Source organism: Podarcis pityusensis (genome assembly GCF_964106645.2).
Source record: "Podarcis pityusensis genome assembly, chromosome: 9".
Classification (NCBI taxonomy): Eukaryota; Metazoa; Chordata; class Lepidosauria; order Squamata; family Lacertidae; genus Podarcis; species Podarcis pityusensis.
The window spans coordinates 77,192,179-77,218,749 of NC_138034.1; the positions used below are offsets into that span (position 1 = coordinate 77,192,179).

Sequence of the window (26,571 nt, forward strand, 5' to 3'; positions counted from 1 at the left end):
CGAGTCTAAAATCGGAAGGCCTCCTAGTCTCTGCTTCCTCTACGATGACACACATACAAAAAGTTATGCAGACAGTACACCTGCTCCGCAGACACAGCGCATCGCAGATCTTGCAAATACACCTTCATTCAACTTTCAGCACGTCGCCAATTGTGGTTCGCATTTTGCATAATGTGGCAGCTGGCTGCCGGCGTTTTCAGGGGGCTCTGCAAAGTCTTCCATATGGAAGTTGCTCTCGGAACTCCGAAGGAGTTATCGGGTTTCGTGCTCCAGAATGGCACTTGCCTCCGAGAAGGTGTGAGATGCTAAACTAAATATGACAGGAGCTAACCGAAGGCTCCCAAACTGACAGATTCGGGGCGGGGTGGGAAAGTGTCATGTTTATATTCAACAGAGCTGCCACCGATGCCTCGATTCCGAGGCGGGGAGAAGCTGGCAAAGGGGCAGGGTGGGCGAGAGGGCACAGGACACCAGGTGGACCTTCGCCCCAGACCGCTGGCTGGAGAGCCGGCAAAGACCCGTGTGGACAGAAGCAGCTGCTGCAGGGCTGGAATCACAGAATTACTGAGGTGGAAGAGACCCAAGGAGCCATCTAGCTAAAACCGACTGCAGTGCAGGAATCACAGGCTGCTAGCAAGGAGCACAGGAAGTTATCCAGAACACAGAAATGGCACAGGGGTCTAAACCCTGTGGCATCAGGAAGACGTTGGGGTACGCACACATACCCCAAACCACACAGGACTCCTTGGGATTAAATTCCTGGGAGGGGGGCAAGAGAGTTTTTGAGCCCACATTCCCTTCTGGACAACCTTGGGGATGGGTCCATGCCAGTGGTGGGTGGAACGAGAGGCAAAAGTGGGAGGAGCAATGAATTAGGCTTCACCTGCGAAGAATCAGGTAAGCTTCTGTCCTCCATCCTGAGGCCCAAGCAGTGTTCAGGGACACATTCCAGCCAGGCAGAAACACTTGGGGGGTGGCACGGGGAAGGATGTGGCCAGGGGAGAGTGCTGAGGGCCAGACAGAGGGGATGGCAGTCTGGTTTTGGCCTGAGGTTCCCCACCAGAAACTCCTCTTGAGATGGAGGACTGCAGCTAGTGAACAAGCATAGACTTCTTCAAGATGGAAATGCTTCATCTTATTCTTCATTTACTTGCAGTGGAACAGATTCCCTTGGAAGCAGATGGGCTCTCCTTCCTTGGAGGTTTTTAAATGGTGGTTGGGTGGCCAGGGATTCTTCAGCTGTGATCCCCGCCTTGCTGGGGGTTAGACTGGATGACCCTTGGGGTCCCTCTCAACTCTCCTATTCTTTGATCTTGGAACCATCCACAGGGAGATCCATGAGGCCGATTTCCCTGTTCTGGACCTGGACTCCCCACACGTGAAGTGGTGGCTTCCTCAAATAGGAGCCTCCTGATTTCTACACAAGCATCAACGGACGGGGCTTGCGGGGAAGGTTGTAGCCTTGCAGCTTGAGCATCGCCAGGCGCAGTCCTTGCGCCAAGCAGGCAGCTCGAAATAGACGTTGCCTGGCTGGGCTGGGAGCTTCCCTGGAGTGTCCGAACCACAGGAGAGAAGCCCGCCAGTGGGAACAACATGCAGGAGCCTGGAGAACAAGGAACAGCATCTCCGGGAGGAGGAGGGACGCCAAGAAGCCTGGGAGAGCCGGAGGAGGCCATGGGCGCCTCCAGATGGAGAGAGGTAAAGGGAGGGGGCCTGGAAGGAGGGAGGGGCTGCTGGGTCCAAGCAGAGACCCGCCCCCACCTTCACCACTGCAAGGATCATCAGGATCTGTGCTGATCTTAAATCCAGGAAGATCACAGCAACCCCCAACAGCTGAGAAATGGGAGCTGCTCCAGTTGCTGGAAACCCCAGGAGGCGAGAGTTGCTCTTGTGCTTCAGTCCTGCTTGCAGGTTTCCCACTGGGGCATCTGGTCAGCCACTGGGAGAACAGGATCCTGGACTAGACGGGCCATGGCCTGGTCCAGCAGACCCACTTGCAGCAGCTGTGCCTCACAGCAGATTCTCCAAAATTGTTTGTAAGAGTCTGGTTGATTTTCCTTGCATTTTCTTAGGAATGTTCTCTATTATTTATATAACCCACTTTGGGGGGTGGGTGTTTTTTGCAGGGGGTGGGGATTAGACATAAATTTTGTTAAATAACCAATAAAGCGAAACGTGCTTCTTTTTCAGGACAAATCCTAGGACGCCGGGTCTCAGCCCCTGTGCGCGTGAAGAGTACCTCTGGGCATTGTCAAGAGCGCACTTCTCTCTCACTCCACATCTGGAACGTGGGGGGGGGGGCATTTCCAGCTCATCCATTAGGTGTGGTTTCTGCACTGCCTGACTCCTTCCTTCAGAAGCCATCTCCTGGCTCTTTGCCCATTTCAGGTTTCAATCAGTCAGCTAATTAAGGAGGTTTAATTAATACTTGCTTCAAAATGATGGAACTATTTGTAATGATAATTTACTTTCAAAATGCATCACCTTCCAGGAATAGCGCAAGGGGACCTTGGGCCTTCCATGGCTGGCTGGCACAGGCTTGCCGGAGCAAGACGTGGTCGGGCAAAGGAGAGCCCAGAAAGACCCCACTCCAGGCAGAAAGACCCTGGGGAAAGAAGGGCTGGGAGGAGATGGAGCCCCCAGTTTCTGGAGGGCAGCAGGCTGGGAAAGGCCGCTGCAGGACCTAAAAGCTGCCGTGGTTCTGGGTTCACACCCCTTCCCAGTCATTTCCTTCTTGGGGGCCCAAGCGCTTGCTCAGCCTCGGCGGCAGGGAGGCAGGGAGCTTTGATGTCCCTCGGAAGGTGGCTGGGTCTCCATCCTGGGAGGTTCCCAAGAGGTTGGGTGGCCGTCTGTTGGGGCTGTCAAACTCTGATTCCTGCACTGCACGGGGGGTTGGACTAGATGATCCTGAGGGGTCCCTTCCACTTCTACAATTCAATGATCAAAATACTGAAAAGCAAGAACGAAATGGGCTGCTCTGTGGCAGTCTCTGGAAAGGGCTCTGTGGGGCAGCGGCTGCCGCCATCCCGGAGTAAGTTAGGAAAGTGGCAATTCCTGTATTGCAGGGGGTTGGACTAGATGCCCCTTGGGCGACACCAATGGAGAGAGAGAGGTTTCAGAATGAGACAGGTTTAACAGTGGTTAAGAAAGTTAAATACCTGGGGATTAACATGACACCAAAAAATGGGAACTTATTTAAAGATAACTATGAAAAATGTTGGTCCGAAGTGAAAAAAGATTTAGAAATTTGGTCAAATTTGAAGCTTTCACTGCTAGGCCGTATTGCTGCGATAAAAATGAATGTATTGCCTAGAATCTTGTTTTTGTTCCAAACTTTGCAGATTGTTGACAAAATTGATTGTTTCAAGAGGTGGCAGAAAGATATTTCTAAATTTGTCTGGCAGGGCAAGAAGCCCAGAATAAAATTTAAAATTTTAACGGATGCAAAGGAAAGAGGCGGATTTGCCCTGCCAGACCTCAAACTTTACTATGAATCAGCAGCTTTTTGCTGGTTGAAAGAATGGCTACTTCTTGAAAACACTGACATTTTGGATTTGGAAGGTTTCAATAATGTATTTGGATGGCATGCATATCTATGGTATGATAAGGTCAAAGCACATAAAGCATTTAGAAACCACATTGTCAGGAAAGCGCTGTTTAATGTTTGGATAAGATATAAGGATTTGCTAGAAAACAAAACCCCAAGGTGGCTGTCACCAATGGAAGCGAAAGCCTTGAAAAAGGTCAATATGGAGGTCAAATGGCCGAAATATTGGGAAATTTTGGAACAAGAAGGAGATAGACTGAAATTGCAGAGTTTTGAAAAACTAAAAAACAAAGTGCGAGACTGGCTTCATTATTATCAGATAATGGAGGCATTTAAATTGGACAGGAAAATTGGCTTCCAGGTGGAAAGATCAAAATTAGAAACTGAACTGTTAGAACCCAAAACTAAGAATTTGTCAAGAATGTATAACTTGCTGCTGAAATGGAATACTCAGGATGAAACGGTAAAATCGGCTATGATTAAATGGGCACAGGACATTGGACATAACATTATGTTTGCTGACTGGGAACAGTTGTGGACCACAGGTATGAAATTTACGGCATGTAATGCCTTAAGAGAGAATATTATGAAAATGATATACAGGTGGTACATAACCCCAGTCAAGCTTGCAAAAATTTATCACTTGCCCGATAACAAATGTTGGAAATGTAAAGAAACTGAAGGTACATTTTTTCACCTTTGGTGGACGTGCCCAAAGATTAAGGTTTTCTGGGAAATGATATATAATGAATTAAAAAAGGTATTTAAGTATACCTTCCCCAAGAAACCAGAGGCCTTTCTCCTGGGCATAGTGGGCCAAATGGTGTTAAAAAAGGACAGAACTTTCTTTATGTATGCAACAGCAGCAGCAAGAATACTCATCGCAAAGTATTGGAAGACACAAGAACTTCCCACGCTGGAGGAATGGCAGATGAAACTTATGGACTATATGGAACTGGCGGAAATGACTGGCAGAATCCGTGACCAGGGAGAAGAGTCGGTGGAGGAAGATTGGAAGAAATTCAAAGACTATCTTCAGAAACATTGCAAAATTAAAGAATGTTAGAGTGATGTTGGACTGAAAATAAGCGGTTTCCAGCTATACAGGTTAAAGTTAATGATAGACTAAGATTAAGATTAGGATTAAAGATGCTTAAAGAAATGGAAATTTGACAATTAAGAGGGAAAATTTTAAGGTTATATTATACTAAGATTAAAGATCAGGTTTGAAGAAATTGAAGTTATATATTACAATATTATATTAAAGTTAAAGATTGGGATTAAAAAAGTTGAAAAGAAATTGCTGGACAAACAATTTGGATTGGAATACAAAAGAGGGAGGTAAGAGGAAGTCCAGAAAATAAGTAAACTAAAAAAACAGAAATGGAAAAAAGATATTGTTTTTAATTGTTATGTTTTTTGTTTTTTATTGTTGAATTGTGTTTTTTTTTTATGTGTGTTCTTGTTATCTTTTTTTCTTTTTTTGAGATATGTATTGTGTATGTTTTTCTTTCCTTTCTTTGTTGTTTAAAATTTAAATAAAAATTATTTATAAAAAATAATAATAATAATAATAAAAATAGATGTCCCTTGGGCGTCCCTTCGCATGGTTCTAGAGTGCCCTTTGCCCTTAGGGGCAATGCCACCACTCCTCTGATCCCGGCCATGTAGGGGAGGGGAGTTCCTTCCCTCCTTCCTTTCTGAGCATCGCCCCTCGCCCCACCCCAGACGGCCGCCACTTACTTTTCCAGTAGAGACATGATGATGGGAGGTAGAACCAGTATAGGCATTGGCAGGACCACTCTGGTCAGGGCCGTCTCTAGCAGTGCCTGGGGGGGGGGGCGGGAGGGGAGCAGAAGAAAGAGAAACAGGCACTTTGAGCGCAGACTGAAGTAGAATAATAATAATAAAATAATAAAATTTTATTTATATCCCGCCCTCTCCAGCCAAAGCCAGGCTCAGAGCGGCTAACAACAGTAAAATAATACAGCATAATAATACAGAAACTCATCGCACACAATTCTGTATGCAATTCTACAGAACTTCCCAAAGACAAAACAGAAGAACAAGACATTTATATTCCACCAAGTGTTTGTTTCTTTAAATATAGTCTTTACATCATACATACAATACTAAAATCATGTTTTTTGGTTTTGGGCAAGAGACACACTGCCCTGGCGTGTGCTAACGGGGCAGTTTGACTTCACCCCAGGAGGCGAACTCCATTGTCTCTCGAGATAGACAGATGTCAACAGCAATATTATGTGGCACCTGTAACAGAGCCATTTCTGCCTACCAAACAAGACGCCACCAGTGTGGGCACTTGAGCATTGAACCTGCTCAGGCTGCAACCCAAACTCCGTAGAGCCTTTGCCCCAAAGCTTTTCAAGCTGCTACCCTTTGTGGGGGCTTGGCGTGTGTTTTATTGCTCCAGAGGCCAGGGCTGCCAATGGCCACCCTCAGCCCTGGTGGCAGTTCAGTCCTGGTCTCACGCTACAGAAACAGAAGGCTGGGTGAGTGAGGGGGACAGAGCATCCTATCCCGCTTCCACCCGGGTCCGCAGCAGGATTCCCCTCCCTCCTCGCCAAAGTTCAAGAAAGGCAGGACTGAGCAAAAGTGAAACCCACCATGGTGCCTGGCGAGCAGATGGCTTCAGGAAGCACCAGCGAGTGAGCAGTAAACTCCGCATCACACGCAGCAAAGCCCAGCGCTTATAAAAATAAAAAGCAGCCTTGGGAGGCTGCGGTTTGGGGCAAAGGAGCAGCAGGAGGCCTGCGTGGCAGTCATGTGACTTCCTCAAAGCCGGCTAATTGAAAGAGATTGCGTGGATCCTCATTGGACAGGTGTCAGTCCTCTGCTAAGGCAAAAGGGGCCAGAAGAGGATTACTTTGGGCTTGGACCCTGCACCCAACACAATGGCAAATATTATTATTATTATTATTATTATTATTATTATTATTATTATTATGCCACCCATCTGACTATTAATGAGTGGCATATAAATACAGTGGTACCTCTGGATGCGAACGGGATCCGTTCCAGAGCCCCGTTCGCATCCTGAACCGAACATAAGACGCAACTGCACGTCTGCGCATGCGTGGGTCACATCTCGCTGCTTCCATGCATGCACGTGACATCATTTTGAGCATCTGCGCATGCGCGAGGGGTGAAACCCAGAAGTAATGTGCTCCGTTACTGCCGGGTCGCCGCGGAGTGCAACCCGAAAATATTTAAGCTGAAGCGTATTCATCCCGAGGTATGACTGTATATTATTATTATTATTATTATTATTATTATTATTATTATCATCACCCTTGGCAAAGTCAGTCAAAAGCGCCTGTGCTTCCCGTGGGTTTTCTCAGGCACAAGCTTGGGATGCAGAAGCACCAAGGAAAAGAAGGCAGGGAAAGTCCCAGCGCAGTTGTGCGCAGATGGCGGAGTTCAGGAGGCTCCTAAGGAAACCAGCCAGGTGTTGGAGGCAGCCTGGAAACAGCTGGCGCATCTTTCCAGAGGCAGTTGCTAATGAATTTCAGGAAGGCGGGGGTTAAAAAGTCCTCCAGTTTCCTCCCACTCACTTTTTTAAAATTAAAAAAATTAAAAATAAAGCTGTGTGTTTTCTCTGCCAGCCTGGAGGTGTAGTTGAGGTTCTCCTGTTCTTCCTGGGCAACTACAGAGGGGAGCAAAAGGGGCATCTGGAAACACTGAGAGCGGCTGCTCTGCCTCTCCGGAGGCCCCGAATCGTGTTCCCTCTTCCTAAGCGCAGAGACAAGAGCGCTTTGCTCCTCCCTCGCTGCTCTGGCTGCACAGGCCCACCAGAGGGGGCTGCGGGGGCAACGGCGCATGGCTCAGAAAAGACGCTCTTCTTTCTGTCTGGCTAGAATGCGTGGGAATGCAAAAGGAAAGCTCCCGCAGGCTGCCCTTTCGACCTGCCGCCTGACACCCTCTGCAGGCAGGGGGAGCCTCACGTGTAAAAGCTGGCCAGGCCCGTTGGACAGCAACAAAGCATGGAGCCTTGGCCTGTGGAACTCCCTGCCACTAGAGACTCAGCTGGCACCTTCTTTGCAGACTTTTAAACACCAGCTGAAAACTTTCCCATTCTACTAGGCCTATGCAGGTCATGAATACATCCTTCCACAGTGGCTAATTGATGTCTGGTTTTAGTTTATTATGGTTTTTATTGTATGGCTTTATGCCTTACTGTAAATCACTTCAATCTTTATTTATTTATTTATTTATTTATTTATTTATGTAAGTAAGTAAGTAAGTAAGTAAGTAAACCACCCTCCATCTCAGGGCAGTTCACAGCATGAAAATACAAGGAACACCCACCCACCTCAAAATACATAATAAAAACAAGGAAAAAAGCAAACCAATAACCCCCCTCCCACTATGAAATAGTGGTATAGAAATATTTTTTAATAAAGAAATAGAAACCTCCAGCTGCTCGCAGGCCCCTTCTCTGGGAGCGACAGGACCTGCTGATGTTCCCTCACTCTCAGAGGGAATTGTACCAGGCGGCGGGTGGGCAAGAAACATGGCTGCCTGGAGAACGGGGTGTGTGTGTGTGGATTCAAATAAATAATAAATAAAAATAAAACCAGGTGACAGGAAGATTTGCATGCTAAACACTCCCAGGCAGAGAGGCTCGATGATTTTCGGATCCTTCTAAAAGTGTGTGTTGAGAGAGAAACAGTTTTAAGAAGGGCAGAGGCAGCGATTGAGCCCTTGGACCACTGCCTAATAAGTCAACGTCTAGTTCTGTTATTTCCATTGGACCAGAGTCCTCCTGGACAATGGATGTGCAGGGGTCTTTTAACGGACTGAACAGACTGATCGATTTTGAGCTATTGCGGGGGGGAGCGTGATTGTGTGTGCATGCATGTGAACATAATAGCGTTTAGCATATTTTAAAGCTGCTGTTTTGTAAATACTGTTTTATTATGTTTTATTGATTTGTTAATTATACATAATATGATTTATGTTGTACCTGTGATGCTCTATTATGCTATTGTTTTGTAAGCCGTGTTGGGATTTGTCTGACTGGAAAGCGGCATAGAAATCCAATCAATTCATCAATCAATCATGGACATGCAGGACTGCTGATTCTGAAGTGGGGTCCTGGTGTGGCTTGCCTGGATCAGATCAAGTGAGTCTGCTTTGGAATCTGCGTTCTGTGGATTCCTCCTCCTCCTCCATCCTTCTTGGCCTATCCCCCCCCCAACCCTCCCAGTGCATGAATCCATGGGCCAAAGCGATCCTGATTCACCCATGGGAATCCCACGGCACCTACATGTTTGGCAGCAATTCTGGAAGACCCGACCCTGTTCCCATCGCTGTCCAGGACGTCGATCCCCTCCTCAAGCTCCATGTGTCTCATCAGGACCACGTTGCAAATATTGGCACTGGCTGCGAGGGAAAGAAAAGGAGAGCGCAAGCAGCAGTCAGGATCAGGCCGTGCCATGAAGGGAACTCTTTATTCAAAGAAACCAAACAGCTCAGGCCTCGTGAGCACAGCAACTCTTCCCAGTAGACCTTGCCCTGATGAGGCAGACAGGAGGAGGAGGAGACTTAAGGAGCCTTCTCCTCCCCAAGCAATCGGAGACTCTGACACCTTGTCGGTCTTTGCTCCACCCTCTTCATACCGCTTCAGGATCTGGGAGACCAGGGTGGAGGAGAGCTAGTCGCACAGGAGGAGACCCCCCTGGCTTCTTCATCAGCCTGCCTCCACTCTGCCTCTTGACCCTTCTCTGCTTCTGCCTCTTATTCTGGGCTGCTCTCTGCCACAGCCTCTTCCTGCTCACTACCTGCATTTAGCAGCACCAGAATCTTAGAATAATAATAATAATAAAATTATTTATATCCTGCCCTCCCCAGCCGAAGCCAGGCTCAGAGCAGCTAACAACAGTAAAATAATACAGCCTTCTAAAATCAATTCATTATAGAGCATTGCATTGTAGGGTTGGAAGGGGCCCCCAAGGGTAATCCAGTCCAGCCTCCTGCAACACATGAATCTTAGTTGGAGAATTAGCTCTTAGCATCAGTCGGTTCTTCCGACTAAACGTTAGGGAGAACTTTCTGAGAGCGGACCAGACCAGTCCCTCTGACTACCTCTTGACTTGGCCTGGTTCCGCCTAGCCCAGCCTGACTGGCGGGCATTTCAAGCAAATCTTCAAAGCCGATCTTTTCATAACAGAAAGTTTAATTAACTGGTTTGCCCGGGATTCTGATGCAAGAGATTCCGGCCCCCAGAATAACAAAGCGGCAATTAGCAGGAAGATGGCCAGAGTCCTGGCACACAATTAAGCATGTCAGTACACAAATAAAAGAAGCAGAGAACTAATGAAGGGCTGAGCAAATTAAGTGTCGGCCCTCAATCAATTCTGACTCCAGTTTAAGCTCCTTCTCTTAACACCTTGGCATAATAATAGAACAACCTGACAGAGATCCCCCCTCGCTCCTTGCCCTAGCTGCTGGGGCCAGTGGGCTTAGTCCACAATCTGAAACATTTTCTTGTTGGTGCTGCTGATTTCTTGATGAACGGCTCAAAAGGGCACATCTGATCGAAAAATTCCCGCAACACAAGGAAGGTCGTTCCTCCTTTTCTTCTTCTTCCTTCTCCTCCTGCTCAAAGTGCCTTGCACAGAGAACAAAGAGGCCACCTTTTCCCATCCATCCCCCAGGTGCAAAGGGGTCCAGAGACACACCTGGTTCAGGTAAGCATCCCTCTCCACCTGCCTGCCTCCTGCATACAATTATGGAATCCTCACCAGCACCCCCATACCCCAACTGTCTGGGACATCCTGAGATGCAACAAGGATGACTCCTTCTTACGTAAGCGCATGCTAAAGAGCCCAGCTGCCGGTGGAGCCGGGCCCAAGGGGACCTACCTGGCGCCCAGCACCCTATTTCCACAGGGGACAACCAGATGCTCCAGCAGGAAGAGCCCATAAGTTGGGCCTGAGCCCAAAGCCACAACTCCCTCCCACTGGCGCTCTCCAGCCGCTGGCTGGCACTTAGAGGAAGGCTGCCTGTGACACAGCACAGCCTCATCCACCGTGAAGCGGTTCAATTCCCTTTCAAAGCCACCCAATTCAATTTGTTTTCCTTGCCATCAGGGCAGGCGGACAGCGCCCATGAAACCCCAGCCGCACACTGTATTTTTAAAATAGCTTTTTAAAATTTGTTTTTCGTAAAGCAAACCGATAACCAATACCGATAACCCAAGCAGAGGCATGGAAAAGTTCAAAAAAAGCTCTTCTTTTGCTATATTCATTTTTGTTAATTTGAGTGAGCCCTTTCCTATGGAGCTAGGAGTTCGGGCTCTTCTATCTTCTTAAGTCAACCAGAGGTAAATTAAGACCCGACAGCAAGATGAAGCCAGATTTTGCTTTTCCCTCTGAAAACGGGTAGAATTTGCACCTTTATGTGTAAATTAGCATATGCAAATTTGTACTCTGGGCCAAATAATTGGGTGCACTCTTCCCACCTTGGATCAAATCTATGCTTCCAGGTGCCATAAGAAAGCTGCAGAGATAGAGCAGGATTGTGCGCACCCTGGAAATGATCTCTTTCAGCTTCTGCCTTCTGGAAGAAGGTGCAGGGTTATAAAGACTAGGACTAGCTGCCTGAGAAACAGTTTCTATCCAAATGCGATTTTGGTTTTAAACGCAGTGTAAGGTAGTTTCTATGGAAGTATATTGTATTTAAAAATGGGGTATCTGAGTTTTTAGGGGGCTAACTAGGTTGGGATAGCAGGCTTGTTGGTTTTTGAATGTCTTATGCAGATTTTTTCAATTTCGTTGTTCTGTATGGGACAATGACAATAAAGATTATCGTATCGTAAATGGGACTTTGGGGGCAGCCCTCCCAAGTGCACTGTGGAAGCCTATTTTCTCTACGGAAGCAGAGAAAGAGGGGAAAGTATGCACCCCCTTACCTACAGCGGGGAATGGCACAAATCTCTGGATCAGGAGCCGGGTGGCCGGAGTAAACTGATTAGCTCTCTGGATCAGAACATTAAGGCCCACCTGCAGGAGAAGGAAAGAGGGGGGCAAAGAAGCATTGAGGAGAGCCGGGGGTGGCAGAGCAGCCACAGCCCAACCCCACAGGCCACCACCATCGGTAATATTCACAGACCGCTTAATATGCAAAATCCCTAAGCAGTTTACATAAAACACAATAAGGTCACTAAAAAGGGGGGCGGGGCAATGTACATACAACATTTAAAACCAAAAATACCAAGAAAAGCCATCATTAAAATATTCAGTAAAACAGCAATAGATAGCAAAACAAGCCCAGCAACTGCTGCTGGGGTAACTCGGATCACAACCACAGGTTTTACTTTCTGTGACCCTGCCAGCTCCTAACACTAATCATTCTAATCCATCAATGAACAACCTCCTCTGGGAGATCTGCACAGTTCAAACGACACGCAGTTAAAACAATCAAATGTTAAAACAATCTAATATGTTTCAAAAGGCAATCCGTATGTTGACAGGGGCTGAAATCCAGCCTCCCAGATCCTCAACTTGGGAGCAAGATTCAAGGAATGGAAATGATTTTACAAAAGTTCCTTGCGTTATCTTTGTGTGTTTATTCTCCCAGGCCAGAACCAGGGAAGTGGGGGGTGCCTACAAGGGTCTCCTCCCGCACAGGGGACTTTGAGGTGCTGGGGGGGGGAGAGGATTTAGGGCTTGAGGAGAGACCACTGTTTTGAGGTTCGCATCACAAAGGTGTAAAGGCCAGACCAAGGCCCTTGGGGCTGAAAGGACTGGCCCCCAGAGGCCACCCCACCCCAGGCGGGAGGGCTCCTTCCTAAGTGGCCGCAGGAGGGCCGAGGGCGGTGGGTGGCCTCCCTCTTCATCTCAACCTGATTATGGGCTATCGCAGCAAATTCGCAGGCTGTCAAGGCAGCCCCTGTGCGCTGCTCCTCCTCCTCCTCGCAAACAATTATCAAGGCGAAGGAGCAGGCATTAGGGAAAGCCACAGGGTGCCCTCACCTAGACAGGAGGGTGAAAAATGGTGTCGCTGTGGGGGTGTAATGGCCGGGGGTGGAGAGAGAAGGGGGCAGCGGATGAAGGGCAGCAGAAAAGGAGCCTAGAAGAGAACCTGGCAGTGAATTAACAGGGGCAGGGAAGGGGGGTGAGGAAGCAGGCAGCTGCACAGGCTGCCATTCCCCCCCCCCCTCCATGGGGCCCTTGGGTGCGTCATTGCTGCGGAGTTTGGGGCCACCTAGAAAAGCAGAAAAGAGGGGGAGGCTTTTGCCAGAGGTGCTCTGACTGCCTTCTCATTCCCTGAATCTGTATTTGCAGACTCAGAAACATGGCCTGCTAGGCTCTGAAGGAGAATTGCCAGAGGCCACAGGAAGCAGAGACACAGGGGCTAGGATTAAGAGATGGGGGTTTCCCCCATGCACCTGGCAGAGGTGGCCTGTCGGAAGGAAGTGCCCGTCCTGTGGGCCAGATCCAGTTCCCCATTCCTGCCCTACAGATTTGGCATATAGGCTACAGCAACTTTGGCCAAATAGGTGCTCTCCAGATGGACAATAGCTCCTATGCGTCCCAGACGTTGTCCAAAACATCTGGAGGGCACCAGGTTGGGGAAGGCTGTGCTACAGAATCCTCGCCTCCTTATCCAGCTGACTCACAAGCCCCCTATGCATGGATCTTGGACGCTTCTTGACTTTTCTAAACTGCTTATTGTTGTGAATGACGTTTGCAGCTGCCGCTGTTGACTTCTGCACAGGAACCATGACCTGGAAACCCTTCTCGGAGCTGCTCTTTGGCCCTCCAGGACCTCTTCTGACACCAGTGGCCCCCTGCAATCTGTCTGCCGCCCAGGGCAGGCTGTGCACTTGGGGGGGGGGGGAGACCTGGTTTTAATTAATACAAGATCTTTTGCAGACCACTGGGAGGTGGGGAATGGCACTTGTTTTCAGGTCATCTAGTCCTAATGGGATCACCCTAGGAGGTGATTTGCTGCTAATTGACATCAGAGTGCATTTAATGAGGCCTAAGGTCTCCGAATCTGGGGAAGAAAGAAGCAGGCCATTCTCTCTCTCTCTTCCAGCCCCCCCCCCACATCTTCTTTTTCCCCAACAAAAGGTGTGGCATAAACACCTGTTTGAGGAACATAATCACATACCCTGTTCTCCAGGGCAAGACTCTTCTCACCCATTGAGAACTAGCAGTGCAAAGGAACTGAATAATGACTAGCCCTGGCAATGGGGAGGCCTTGGCAAGCGACCAGGGCGCAGCCACGGCTGGCAGTGCCTCCTGCAAGGCGGCAGGTGCAAAGGCGCAGTGCGCCAGCCGGCAGAGGAGGCCATCCAGAGGGGCTGGGCCCAGAGCTAAGTCTTTGCCCAGGTGCCCAGCGGTCAGAACACACCGACAGAGAGAAGACCAAAGGGTTACCCACTGCGATCGAGACAGCACTTATGACAGCTCCCAAGTAGCCCTGGATGAACTTGGACGTTGGAGAAGGCTGCAGGAAGAAGAACAAAAGCAACGTTTCAGCCAGAACATGCCACCTCAAGCCCAGCTCACAGGGACTGCAAACAATAATAATAATCATAATAATTTTTTATTTATACCCCGCCCTTCCCGGTTCAAAAACCGGGCTCAGGGTGGCTAACAACAAATTTAAAACACTTACCGTATTTTTTGCTCTATAAGACTCACTTTTTCCCTCCTAAAAAGTAAGGGGAAATGTGTGTGCGTCTTATGGAGCGAATGCAGGCTGTGCAGCTATCCCAGAAGCCAGAACAGCAAGAGGGATTGCTGCTTTCACTGCGCAGCGATCCCTCTTGCTGTTCTGGCTTCTGAGATTCAGAATATTTTTTTTCTTGTTTTCCTCCTCCAAAAACTAGGTGCGTCTTGTGGTCTGGTGCGTCTTATAGAGCGAAAAATACGTTAGTTGTAAAAGCAGCATAAAATACAGTATAAAAACATGAATAACAATAAAATTCAAACAAGAGGAAGTATGTGGTGTCCTCCAGGCATGCTCTGGGCATGGCTGCATGTGTGCAGATTGAGGGAAGAGATGGGACTGTGCCAGTGCCAAGGGGAGTGCCCCTCTGCACTGGTGCCCCTGGAAACATGGGGAACTTGTGCCCCACCTGTTCTGACCTGTGCGCACGCTGCAGAAGCGCCAAGGAAGGGGTCCCGATAAGAGCACAAAAACCAATGGGGCGCACAAACAGGACAAGAGGAAATGAACAGACTTGAAAGATATAACAAGGCAATACATTGCAGGTCTCAGGGATGGCGTAAGTGGCTGGGCTCTGCCCTTGCGCCATCCCTGAGCTGTTTCATCCAATCCACGGCAACTGAGCCTACTGTCAATCACGACAGCCCAGGGCGGCAGAATCTTCCCGGGAAGATCTCTGAGAGCTGATGCTCAGATCCAGGAGCCTCTGGCCAGGGGGATCAGGTGGGGGCCAGAGGCGCAGGCCAAGCGCTTGCCAGGGGAGAAACTTACATCAGCTTCCTTGAAAATGGCGCACACATAAAACGACCGCTCACCTTTGTCGCATTTCGGTTTGCATAGTTGACACAGGCATTGTGGCTCTGATTCAACCACTAAAGGACAAAACAGAAAGAAAGAGGAACAAACAGCTGGTTAAAAGAGAGAAAGAACGAGAGAGCGGGCGGGCGGGTGGGCAGGCAACAGCAGCACCATTGCTGAAAAGAAGGAGTTATAGCAAACATGCAGGAAGGCAGCATTTCCAATTATGGCTACCGCTGGGAAGGGAAGTTTTTGTTATCAAATCCAGACAATGGTGTTATGTATCCGCGAAAGAACAAGCCCTGCAGAGAGGGGCACCTTTGGCAGATAGAGCACTCCCTCCCTTGTTCTCACGCACGCACACACACACACACACACACACACCCAAAGCGCACACTCCGGAACCTCTCTTGCTAACTTAGACCCCGCGAGCCCAGAGCTCCTCCAGCCCAGGGGCAGCAGTCTTTCCCAACTGAGTTCCTGTGCTGGGAAAATTGGGGGGGGGGGCTGCATGGCCACAGAGTAGCTTGGGGCTCCTGCAGTACAGTGGTACCTCAGGTTAAGTACTTAATTCATTCTGGAGGTCTGTTCTTAACCTGAAACTGTTCTTAACCTGAAGCACCACTTTAGCTAATGGGGCCTCCCGCGGCTGCCGCACCGCCAGAGCACAATTTCTGTTCTCATCCTGAAGCAAAGTTCTTAACCTGAAGCACTATTACTGGGTTAGCAGAGTCTGTAACCTGAAGCGTATGTAGCCTGAAGTGTATGTAACCCAAGGTACCACTGTACACAGATTTGCCCACTGTGGTTGTCGGGGGCTCCAATAAAGCCCCCTGCCCTCACATTCACCTGAAGAGGAAGCACTGCCATCTCAGAAGCTGCCTTCTCCCCCAGAGTCGGACCAGGGTCTCCTCCAGCTCAGCACGAACTCCTCCCTCACTGGCACACAGGAATCCCCGCCTGATACATCTTTTTTTTCTGGACAGGGACAATCTGGCCACTGCAGTTCATGCGCCTACAAACTCACAGCCGACGGCACAATGCGCATGATGTGTGGCTGCCCTCACGCTTGGCCCAGAAGGTGCGGCCAGCGCAGAACTCAGCAGGCTGCGGGGCTAAGCACCTATTTCGTCACGACTGGAGGAGCTGCGCTGGCAGCCAGTTAGATATGGGACCACGTTCAAGATGGTATTGAGGACATATAAGCCCCCAAACCACAAAGGGCCTGGATACCTAGCTGACCCCCTTCCCCCTGAGACTTCAGAGGAGACAGAGGACTGCTGTCTAATGATTTCTCAGAAGAGAGCCTTCTCTGAAGGTGGAACTAGCCCTTTAGGCCTCCATTGTCATGAGCTTCAAAATGACACCTGACGGCTCCTTTCTTCCTTTCCTGGGCTTTTAAGAAGTTCTCAAACTGGGCTGCTAAGTTCTTGCCTCCCCCACTGATTCAGGTGGTGCTGGTGTATTTGTGGTTTCAGACCTTGCTTGCTATTTCCTTTTGCCCTTCTTCTGCAGACTGCACTGCTTTTTGGTATTAAGTGTTATATAGAAGTATCTGGAATAAATAAACAGACGAGGCAGGCCTTCCCTCACCCCTGACATCCAGGAAAGATGTGCCGGAGGGTGTGTTTTGGGGGTGGGGGGTGTCCCTGAGCAGCCCAGCTTCTGCCGGTGCCAAGGCCTCAGGGGCTCCCTTCCACCCCCTGCAGAGCTGCTCTGGGTGGCGCTTACCTCCGTCGGGGTATGACCTGACATGACCTGGGCTGCAACCTGCACCCTAAAAACTGGCTCTGCACTGCTCTCTCTCTCTCTCTGTTCCTCTCCAGCTGCTGGGCAGAACCTGGGAAATGAGGCTGAGAGGAGAGAAGAGGGGGAGAAACAGAGAGGAGTCAGAGAGGAGGGAGGAAGAGGGTGGGGAGAAAACTGGAGGGATGGGAGGGAGGAAGAGGAAGGGCAATGACAGCAAAAGTGAAAAGGATGGGAGGGGAAAACTTTACAGAGTGGGGGCAGAACAAGAAGCTGTCCAAAGAGGAGGCCCTCACTGCGGAGGCCCCATTTCCTCCAGACTTCCTGCGAAAAGTTCAAAGGTATGTACGATGCTCCTTTTGCTACCTTTACTTGACTCTCAACGCCAAGCGCAGCAACTTCCAAGGCCAGGCACACTCTGCACCAAAGGTACTCCGGATTCTGAATCCGTTTGTCTGATTTCCTTGGCTCCTGGCTCTTCGTACCGAGAGGAAAAGGTCTTAAGACTTTCCCCACCTGACCAGGCACTGCCCACACACTCCCAAGCACATCTCCACCACCATGAAGACCAGGAACTTGCTGGTTGAAAGGAAAAGGAAGATCACCAGGACACTCGATCCAGTGCAAGGAAACACAGCGCTTCATGCTTACTATCTGCTATCCACAGGTGTCTGGAATACAGACCTGCTTGGGCCCTTTGAGGGTGTTGGGACACAGCCAGGCAGGTGCGCTAAGAAAGATCTTTTGCATTGAAAATCCAATGTTTTTTATTTCTGTGGTGGAAGGTCTCCCAAGGAACAACCTCCAGAGTTCCCAAGGCATCCCAAGAGATTTCCTGCCCCCATCAAGATGCTCACCCTTCCTTCATGATCCTCACATCTTTAGGCAGAAATGTAATTTATGCTGAGGGCTCTCCCATCTTGCATGCCATAACTATACAGAAATCTGGCACTAAGGGCACTAATCCGTGCTAAAAGGCCCAGACCATTCAGGAGAGCAAACACCAGGGGAAGGCAGGGAATAACCTTTGAGCAGCCTTGGTCAACCTCCCTGCTCTTTTGGACTCGGGTTCTCCTTAAGGATGCACTGCAGGCATGGGTCCATTTTGGCTGCATCAAAGGGGCTGATCTTTCCCTGGAGAGCGACCCATGGCTTCCTTCCTGTGTGCTATGCAGCTCATCCCCTGGGCAACCGTTCTGTGGCTGGTGCCCCTAGAAATCGTTCAGAATTCAAAATGTTCCAGTTATAACTGCTGCTAAGATTATAATAGCTAAAGAGCTTATTCCAGTGCAGACTCCCTGCCCCAAGCAGGGCTTGCTCTCAGAGATGAACAGCAGAGAAAGCAAGCGCTGGAGGCAGAAGGAACAGGCTCCAAACTGAAAAGGCACCAGATAGAGGTTGTGCTAGAAGAGGAACAAACAGGAGCCCACTCTCACAGAATCACAGAACTATACAGCTGGAAGGGAACCTGGGGGTCCTCTAGTCCACCCCCTGCAATGCAGGAATTTCAGCTAAAGCATCTTTGACATCCAGCCACTGCTTAAAAGCCTCCAAGGAAGGAGAGTCCACCCCCTTTGAGGTCAGCCATTCTGCGGTCAAATGGCTCTCACCATGAGAAAATTCTTCCTAACGTTTCGTCGGAATCTCCTTCCTTGGAACTTGAAGCCATTGGTTCGAGTCCTACCCTTCGGAGCAGGAGAAAGCAAGCTTGCTGCATCTTCCAGGGGATGGCCCTTAAGATATTTGAAGATGGTCATCATATCTCCTCTGGGTCTCCTCTTCTCCAGGCTAAACATACCCAACTCAACTGTACATAATCATAGACTTGTAGGGCTCCCTAGCCTTCCTTTGCAGCTGAAGGCTGTGCTGCCCCACAACTGACCTCAGGTGTGAGAGCAGGTGAGCCTGGCTGGGGAGGAAAGGGGAGGACTCCTAGGGAACCCCTCTGGGCCTGCGGGCTGAAGGTTCTCCATGCCTGGCCTAAAGGGATGCAAGTGACGTCTCCACTCTGCCTCCACGGTCAGAGGCAGCAACGCTTCTGAATACCAGTCGCTAGAAGCAGCCAGGAGGGGAAGATGCCCTTGTGCTTGGGTCCTGCTTGTGGGTTTCCTTTAATGGGCATCTTGTGGGCACTGTGAGAACAGGAGGCTGGACGAGACGGGCCATCGGTGTAATCCAGCAGGGCTCTCCTTATTCTCTCTTAAAAGGACCCCTCCCTGAAAGAGAGCCCACTGCTGAAGGGGCTGTTCCCCCATCACCCCACACAGAAAACGACGGCCTCCCTCCAGCCTCCGCATCCCACAAGCCAAAAGGAAGCTCAAAGACGGGATTCTGCTTGTGTTTTCGGCTGCAGCAAAGAACAGAAGCGAGGCTTTTCGAGCGCGGTGGTGACAGGCAGCAAGTCGTCATTACCTGCCAGAAGACGGTGGATGCCAGCGTCTGATTTGGCAGCAGGAGACCGACAACCTGCGAGAGAGAAAGAAGGGGGAGATTTCAGGGAAGACAGTGGGTGGGGTTGGGCATTTGGGGAGGGGTGGGACTACCTCTCCCAACAGCAACTGACAACGCCCCGCCTGCCCTTCTCCAAGGGTGGCCAAGAAGCTCCACCATGAGGCGTGAAGCCATAGAAAGCCATAGAAAGCCAAGCGTGCATTGAATCTCTGTTTGGGACAGGTGGATCCGGAAGGAGTCTGAGGGAAGCCAGGAAAGGCTGCAGAGGCTCCCCCCCCCCCCCCCAGTTCTCCAGAAAGGCCTGCACCAGGGGACAGTATGTTAATTCCTTTGCAGATGTAGACATGTTTGCTCATTAAGTTCCCGTTCTCACCTGCCCTGGAGATCAGGATGGGCCACAAACCTTAAGGTGATGCACACCCCCACGGAAGTCCGGCTGAAAATACAGACATAGATCTGGGAGAGGTGAGCCTAAGAGCCCTGGCCACTCCAAGCCAGGCATAGTCCTAAGGGAAAGGAGCCTGTCTCCCACACTTCTCTACCTGGCAGGTATTCAACAGGTGGGGCTTTTCCACATCGCTGCCTGTGTGTGTGGCTGGCCGGAATGCCAGATCCCTGCCGCCGTGCATGTGTGTAACCTTCCTCAACCGCAAGGTGATTGTATCAAACCGGTTCCCCAACAGGTCTATCAAATCCAGGGCAAAGAGCTCTGGCTCCCGAACGAGATGAGGACACAGCCAGGTCCTCTTCCCAGGCTGTTCCCAGACCCGCCTTCAGATGGCCTGGCCTGACTGCCAGCCAGTCTCGTTCCTCCCTACCAGGAGCTGCTTGATGCACCTTCCTGACCTCCCTCTGCTTGTGAGAAGAGACACAGCAGACGAGTCTAACACGATGCAGTGGAGAAAAGGGGTAGGACTAGAACTCAGGGCTATCCAGTGAAGATCCAGGAGAGATCCCAAAGGAAGAAGTGCTTCACACAGCGGCAGATTGTTCAACTATGGAATACATCACAAGAGCACAAGAAGAACCCTACTGGATCCAGCCAACCAGTCCAGCATCCTGTTCTCACAGCAGTCAACCAGCTGCCCATTGTGCGAAACCTCCAACCCGGATGCAAGCCCAGGAGCCCTCTCAAATCTTGAGGTTTCCAGCAATTGCCTCCGGCCTGTGTCCAGCCTGTGGGCTTCCTTCCTTTGGGGCGTCTAGTTGACCACTGTGAGGATGCTGGACCAGATGGGCCCCCCATGGCCTGATCCAGCTGCATGGTTGTCCTTGGGTTCTTCTGGCCCCAGGCCCCACACTCCAGGCACAAGCAGCCACCAGTTCTCTTGGCTTACAAACAAATGCAAGCCCCAGGTTTAGCACACCCTGAAGGGGAGGCAATGGAGACCCACACCGCCGTGGGGAGAGGGAAGGGGGTTCCCAGTTCCACTCCCTCCATCGCCACCCGCTTCTTCCCAGTATGCTCAGTTTGAGACTCAGACTGCGAGAGCAGACGGCCAATTATGTCACTACATTTCACAGATCAATTGGCATAATTGTTAAAATTAAAATGTAACATTTGAACATCGGTTTTTTCCCCCCTTTCCTTTTCTGCTTGATGAGAAGAGGTTCCAGTTTATCATTTGCAGCTCACAAAACTGAGCTCTGCTGACAGCTCTCAGCATCTCTGACAGGTCTGGATTCGGGCCGATTTTGGTGTCAACCTGATCGCTAACTCAAAATTTCTGTTTAACTTTTTGCAAAGTTAATTACAGATTACCACCCAAATGTTAAACATAAATAAGGACACCTTTCCCCTCTCTGTGCTGGGAGCCATGCCAGCCCCTCCCTCAAGATCTATCATTACAGGAAGGGCCATATGTCTCCGGCAATGTGGCCCAGAATGCATCCATGGGAGGAATTCAAGCCTCAGAATAACTGAGGGGGAGCTGAGGAAGAACGGAGCAGAAGGGCAGCGCAGCCAGGAGGCTCTCTGCCGGGAGCGAAGGCGAGGCAGCTGATTTCAGGTGGCATTAAGGGTAGGCACAGATGACTGAGCCGCAGGGGAAGTTCCTGCAAGGGACCTCCGGGAAAAAGATGCTTTAAACCGTGGCTGTCAATCCCACACCAGGCAGGGATGGCCGCCAACCCAGAAGGCTTTATAAAAGGACTGGGCAAATTCACGGAGGAGGAGAGAGCTATGGGTGGCTCCTAGCCAGGATCAGTCTGCTCTGCCCTTCACAGTCAGAGGCAGCAAGGCTTCTGAATGCAGGGGCTGCTGGAAAACACAGGAGGGCAGAGTGTGACTCCAGTTCTGCTCAGGTTCTGCTCCCTGGCTTCTCGCAGGCATTTGGTTGGCTGCTGTGAGAACAGGATGCTGGACAAGGTGAGTCTCATCCAGGGGTCAGCAAACTTTTTCAGCAGGGGGCCGGTCCACTGTCCCTCAGACCTTGTGGTGGACCGCGCTATATTATGAAAAAAAATATGAATGGATTCCTATGCCCCACAAATAACCCAGAGATGCAATTTAAATACAGTGGTACCTCTGGATGCGAACGGGATCCATTCCGGAGCCCCGTTCGCATCCTGAGCACAACGCAACTTGCGTCTGTGCAGGTCACGATTTGCCGCTTCTGCGCATTCGCATGACGTCATTTTGAGCATCTGCACATGCAGTAAAACCCGGAAGTAACCCGTTCCGTTACTTCCGGGTTGCCACAGAGCGCAAGCTGAAAACGCTCAACCTGAAGCAACTTTAACCCGAGGTATGACTGTAAAAGGACACATTCTACTCATGTAAAAACACCAGGCAGGCCCCACATATAACCCAGAGATGCATTTTAAATAAAAGGACACATTCTAATCATGTAAAAACATGCTGATTCCTGGACCATCCGTGGGCCGGATTTAGAAGGTGATTGGGCCGGATCCGGCCTTAGTTTGCCTGGCCATGTTCTGATCCAATAGGCTCTTCTTTATATTCTTAAGGGAACAAGACCAATCCGTCTTAGGACACTGGAGAGACCCCTCCTCATACCTCTGTTAGATGCTCCCTATTTACTTTACCATAAGAAATTATTCTCAGGCATTCAGGCTGGGTCTCAGGCCCAGGCAAGAAGGGCTTCTCATTAAGAAGAAATATTTCCGGATCAGACTGAGCCTCTTCCATCCCTAAGACAAAAGGCGCACCCTGATGTCCAGAAATGGCATCCACTTCTGAAACTCAAATTCTGCCATCCAGACTCCCCTTTTGCCCCACTTGCATCACCCCATTGACTTCAGCCAAGGGGAAAATGTCCCTTGTATTGTACTTCTAACAACTTTATTCATTCATTCAGTGCTTCAGGCAGATGGAGAAGCCTTTGCTGGGTGAGGAAAGGAACGAAAGTAGAGCATGGCAGAGAGAAAGGAAGTGGATTATTGCCAGGCTGAACCCAACCCAAGGTGGGCCGTTCCCTCTCCTTCCCCCCCACCCCACCCACCCCCCAGTGCCAGCAGAGGAGCATCATGTTGAGTGTCCCATGGAAAGGCTGCCCCTCCAAGGCCAACAGGGTACTTTGCACCAAACATGAAAGCCAAGCACCGTTGGAGCAAGAAGATGCTAAAATACTCACAATAGGTGTCCCAAAAGGAATGTAACCTACAGGAAGAAGGGGGGGGGAACATATTTTAGTATATACAGAGAGAGACTCCATCACCCCAAAATAGGTTTATAGTCCAGTGTAACTGATACCTCAGATGCAGAGCAGAGGAAAGAGACAAAAGACCTCACCCTTCCCCAGAACCAGTGTCGGATTTACGTATAAGCTCAACAAGCTCTAGCTTAGAGCCCCACTCTCTTGGGGGCCACCCAAAAATTAAAGGGGGAAAAACTGGATGTACATTTCCAAAATAAAGATAAAAAACAAATGAAATAAAACCTACACGCAGCGACAGTGTTTTGTGTTGTGTAGGTTCCTGTGATGTAAGTCATGGGCCCCGCCTGCTCCCTAAAATATCCCTGCTTTGCTCCTTTCTATATATAGGGTGCCGACATTCTGCATGGACTGGTAGCATGACAACATGTGCAAATGGCTTGAGATACCTATGAGGTCCGTAAATGACCATATAGCATATGTACAACACAAAAAACAGCGACAATTTGTTGTGGACAAAGGACATCTGGACACAGAAAGGGCCCCATTACCTTCAGGAGCTGAGGGCCACATCAAGCCTCAATCTGGCCCTGCTCAGAACTGTGTCTGTGTCTTTCCTGTGTCTCAGGTGACATTAGGATTCTTTCCACCATCCTTTGCTACTGAACTCTGACATTATTATTATTATTATTATTATTATTATTACCACTACTACTACAGACCCTCCAAGAGTCTCTATTTTCCAGGGACGTCCCTGATTTAGAGAAGCCGTCCCGGTTTATGATTTGATCCCAGAATGTCCCGCTTTTCCTTAGGACGTCCCTGTTTCCATGGGAGAAATGTTGGGAGGGTAGAAAGTTATGCAACCCCTGAGCCATCTGAAGGCAACCATGTATGTTGGAAGCTGCCCAGAGTGGCTGGGGCAACCCCGTAAGATGTGTGGGGTATAAATAGGAAAATTATCATTATGGAATGGGATGTCCCTGTTTTCACTGGAGAAATGTTGGAGGGTATGCTACTACTACTACTTGTACGCCACTCTTCACCCGTAGATCTCAGGGCAGTTCACAACATAAAATGGCAAAATAAAAATCTTAAAATACGTAAGGTACTCAGGCCACAGGCAGTGATACCACAGGTCTCATCACACTTGCAGAGGAGTTAAATCTGACGTGCCATGAGCAAAACTATGTTCCTCCCTGAGGGATGCAATGGCAGTGGGAGGCGAGAGTCTGAATCGAGGGAGCTGCTATTTGCGGTGGCTCTTGCAAGCCAATCCCAGCTGGTCACGCACTCAAGGCAGCGCTTGGCTCTGGGGGAGAAAGAAAACTGCCAGGGCTCAGCCACGAGGCTGCAGGGCAGCTAAGGGTCACCCAAACACTTTTGGGGAAGCTTTGTCTCAGTTATTCCTTTAAGTAGGGCTGCAATATTTAACCAATTAACTTGTCAAATCAATCAATTAAAAAAAAACAACCCTCTGGTGAGCACCCCCAGCCTATCAGGCAGCAATTTTGAAAAGAAAAGAAAAATAATTCGTTTTAATGCAAGTCCTTTAAAAGGAAAGATGGCCAGTACCATCTTAAAAGACAACAAAGTGACTCGCGGCATCTTAAAGACCAACAAATTTATTGCAGCATAAGGTTTTGTGGGCTGAAGTCCACTTCATCACTTTTGCGTCTGACAAAGTGGGCTTGAGTCCACGAGAGCTTAGGCCAAAATGAATTTCCTAGTCTTCAAAGTGCCGCAAGAATCATAGAATTGTCAAGTTGGAAGGGATCCTGAGGATCATCCAGTCCAACCCCCTGCAATGAAAGAAGAGGCATCTGCCCCACACGGGGATCAAACCTGCAACCTTGGCGTTATCAACACCACGCTCTAACCAACTGGGCCCCTTGTTGTTTTTGCTGCTCCCCCTGGATCTTCCTAAGAGAGACCTTCCTGTTGCCTTTCCTCTCATAAAGCAGAGGCTCCCTCTTCTTCCTAAGGCAATGCATCTGGAGGGGTCTCAGGGGCCACAAAAGCCAGTGGAAATTGCACAAGCACAGCAGGGGGCCTCCAGGAATGCTCAGCACAAAGAGTTTTTTTTAATGTTTAATTTAAATTGGCAAATTCTGGTAGAACAGCATCACAGTAGGGTAGCTATAGGAGCAGTCGGTAGGTGTATACACACACACACACACACACACACAAAGAGAGAGAGAGAGTACATATATAATTTTAAAAGTTTTTATTTTAATTGTGAGGGGCTTGCAGGTCCACAAAAGCCTTTCTGGCACCCTAAAATAACAGTGGGGGAATCCAAAGAGCAGTACAAAATATTTTTGTTTAAAGGATTCCTTGGGGGGTTTTTTGGGGGGGGAGGGGGGAACATAATGCATCCAAGCAGCTTCTTTACGAGGTTGGGCCATACCTGACATTCTGAAAGGCATGAAAATCGTCTCGTTAGTGTCCGGATGGATGATGGCCTACAAGAAATCAGACACAGTGAAGGTAGAGGGGAAGGGGGGGGTGCCACCCCCAATCCTGCCCTCCCAGCCGTGGTGCAAGTGAGTTGCCTACAACCCCAGGGATGATGGGGGCACTTTAACAGAGGATTTTTGCCCTGTGAGAGAGAGGTGGTCCTTGGGGACATATTCACTGCTCTACTTTTTCTCCTGCCTCCATGACCTCCTTTACAACCCCCCCCAACCGCCACCCCCCATATACATTCAAAAGGCACAAACCGCAAGCGGGTCTGGCTAGCACTGCAAAGTTGCCCCCCATGCACCTCTCCCCGCCCCCCAGCTAAACGCTCTCAAGCCACGAGAGGAGGTGGTATTTGAAAAACTAAAAACCAATAAAGAATTTTGAATTTTATTGTTATTCATGTTTTTATACTGGAATTTATGCTGTGTTTTAAATTTGTTGTCAGCCACCCTGAGCCCGGTTTTTGAACCGGGAAGGGCAGGGTATAAATAAAAAATTATTATTATTATTATTTATTATTATTATTATTATTTATTTATTTTATTATTATTATCCCAGGCTGACATTCCCCCAATTCAGTCGGACTATGTAAGTGCAACAGAGGGTCTTTTATGTGAGAAAAAGGCCTTTGCTGAAGTTTTGACTATGATTGCACTCCACAGTTACCAAGGATTCCCTTCCAACTGTGGGGTTTTTTTCCCCTCCATCCCTGGAATATATGGCATATTTATGAAAAAAGGAAGGCTTTTGAGCATGCACAGAATGTCCTTCCTTTGCCACTAAGCAACCACTGCCGGTCCCAAAGGGTGAGAGGGAATGGGTCAAAGGAAGGCAAGGACCCCTCACTGCCTGCTCCCCCCCCAGCACCTCACACCAGCCTCTCCTTTTAGAAATTAAGAACCAATCTCCTTTGGCTTAAAATGGGACAAGCAGAAATTATGCAGGAATGAAGGACTTTTAGAAGGCAGAAACTCCATCTGGGGAGGTCCACACTTGTTTGATTTGCAGGCAAAGCGGTTGTAAATGAGAAGACGAGTAACAGATCCACACCTTGGGGTGCCTAAAGAGTGGGTAAAGGTAAAGGGACTCCTGACCATTAGGTCCAGTCGTGGCCAACTCTGGGGTTGCGGCGCTCATCTCGCTTTACTGGCCGAGGGAGCCGGCGTTTGTCCGCAGACAGCTTCCGGGTCACGTGGCCAGCATGACTAAGCCGTTTCTGGCGAACCAGAGCAGCGCATG

The 26,571-nt window shown here is 49.4% G+C and overlaps 1 protein-coding gene and 1 long non-coding RNA gene across 4 annotated transcripts in view; one reads left to right on the top strand and one right to left on the bottom strand.

Annotated features, from left to right (window-relative positions):
- SFXN5 (sideroflexin 5) overlaps nucleotides 1–26,571 on the bottom strand; it is a 95,895-nt gene that overhangs the window by 31,537 nt on the left and 37,787 nt on the right. For all 3 annotated transcript variants that reach the window (XR_013990480.1, XM_081021095.1, XM_081021094.1), the window contains 8 exons: nucleotides 25,277–25,331; nucleotides 22,846–22,871; nucleotides 19,211–19,264; nucleotides 15,070–15,126; nucleotides 13,964–14,029; nucleotides 11,484–11,574; nucleotides 8,838–8,953; nucleotides 5,291–5,376 (listed from right to left, as the gene is read on the bottom strand). Coding sequence is in view for 2 of the 3 variants with exons in the window: in XM_081021095.1 (XP_080877221.1) it covers nucleotides 5,291–5,376; nucleotides 8,838–8,953; nucleotides 11,484–11,574; nucleotides 13,964–14,029; nucleotides 15,070–15,126; nucleotides 19,211–19,264; nucleotides 22,846–22,871; nucleotides 25,277–25,331 (551 nt within the window). In the remaining variant the exon portion in view is untranslated. The remainder of the gene's footprint in view (nucleotides 1–5,290; nucleotides 5,377–8,837; nucleotides 8,954–11,483; nucleotides 11,575–13,963; nucleotides 14,030–15,069; nucleotides 15,127–19,210; nucleotides 19,265–22,845; nucleotides 22,872–25,276; nucleotides 25,332–26,571) is intronic.
- Nucleotides 19,566–22,839, top strand: LOC308485453. Its single transcript, XR_013990518.1, has 3 exons — nucleotides 19,566–19,658; nucleotides 19,933–20,158; nucleotides 22,570–22,839. It is a non-coding gene; the product is annotated as an uncharacterized lncRNA (long non-coding RNA).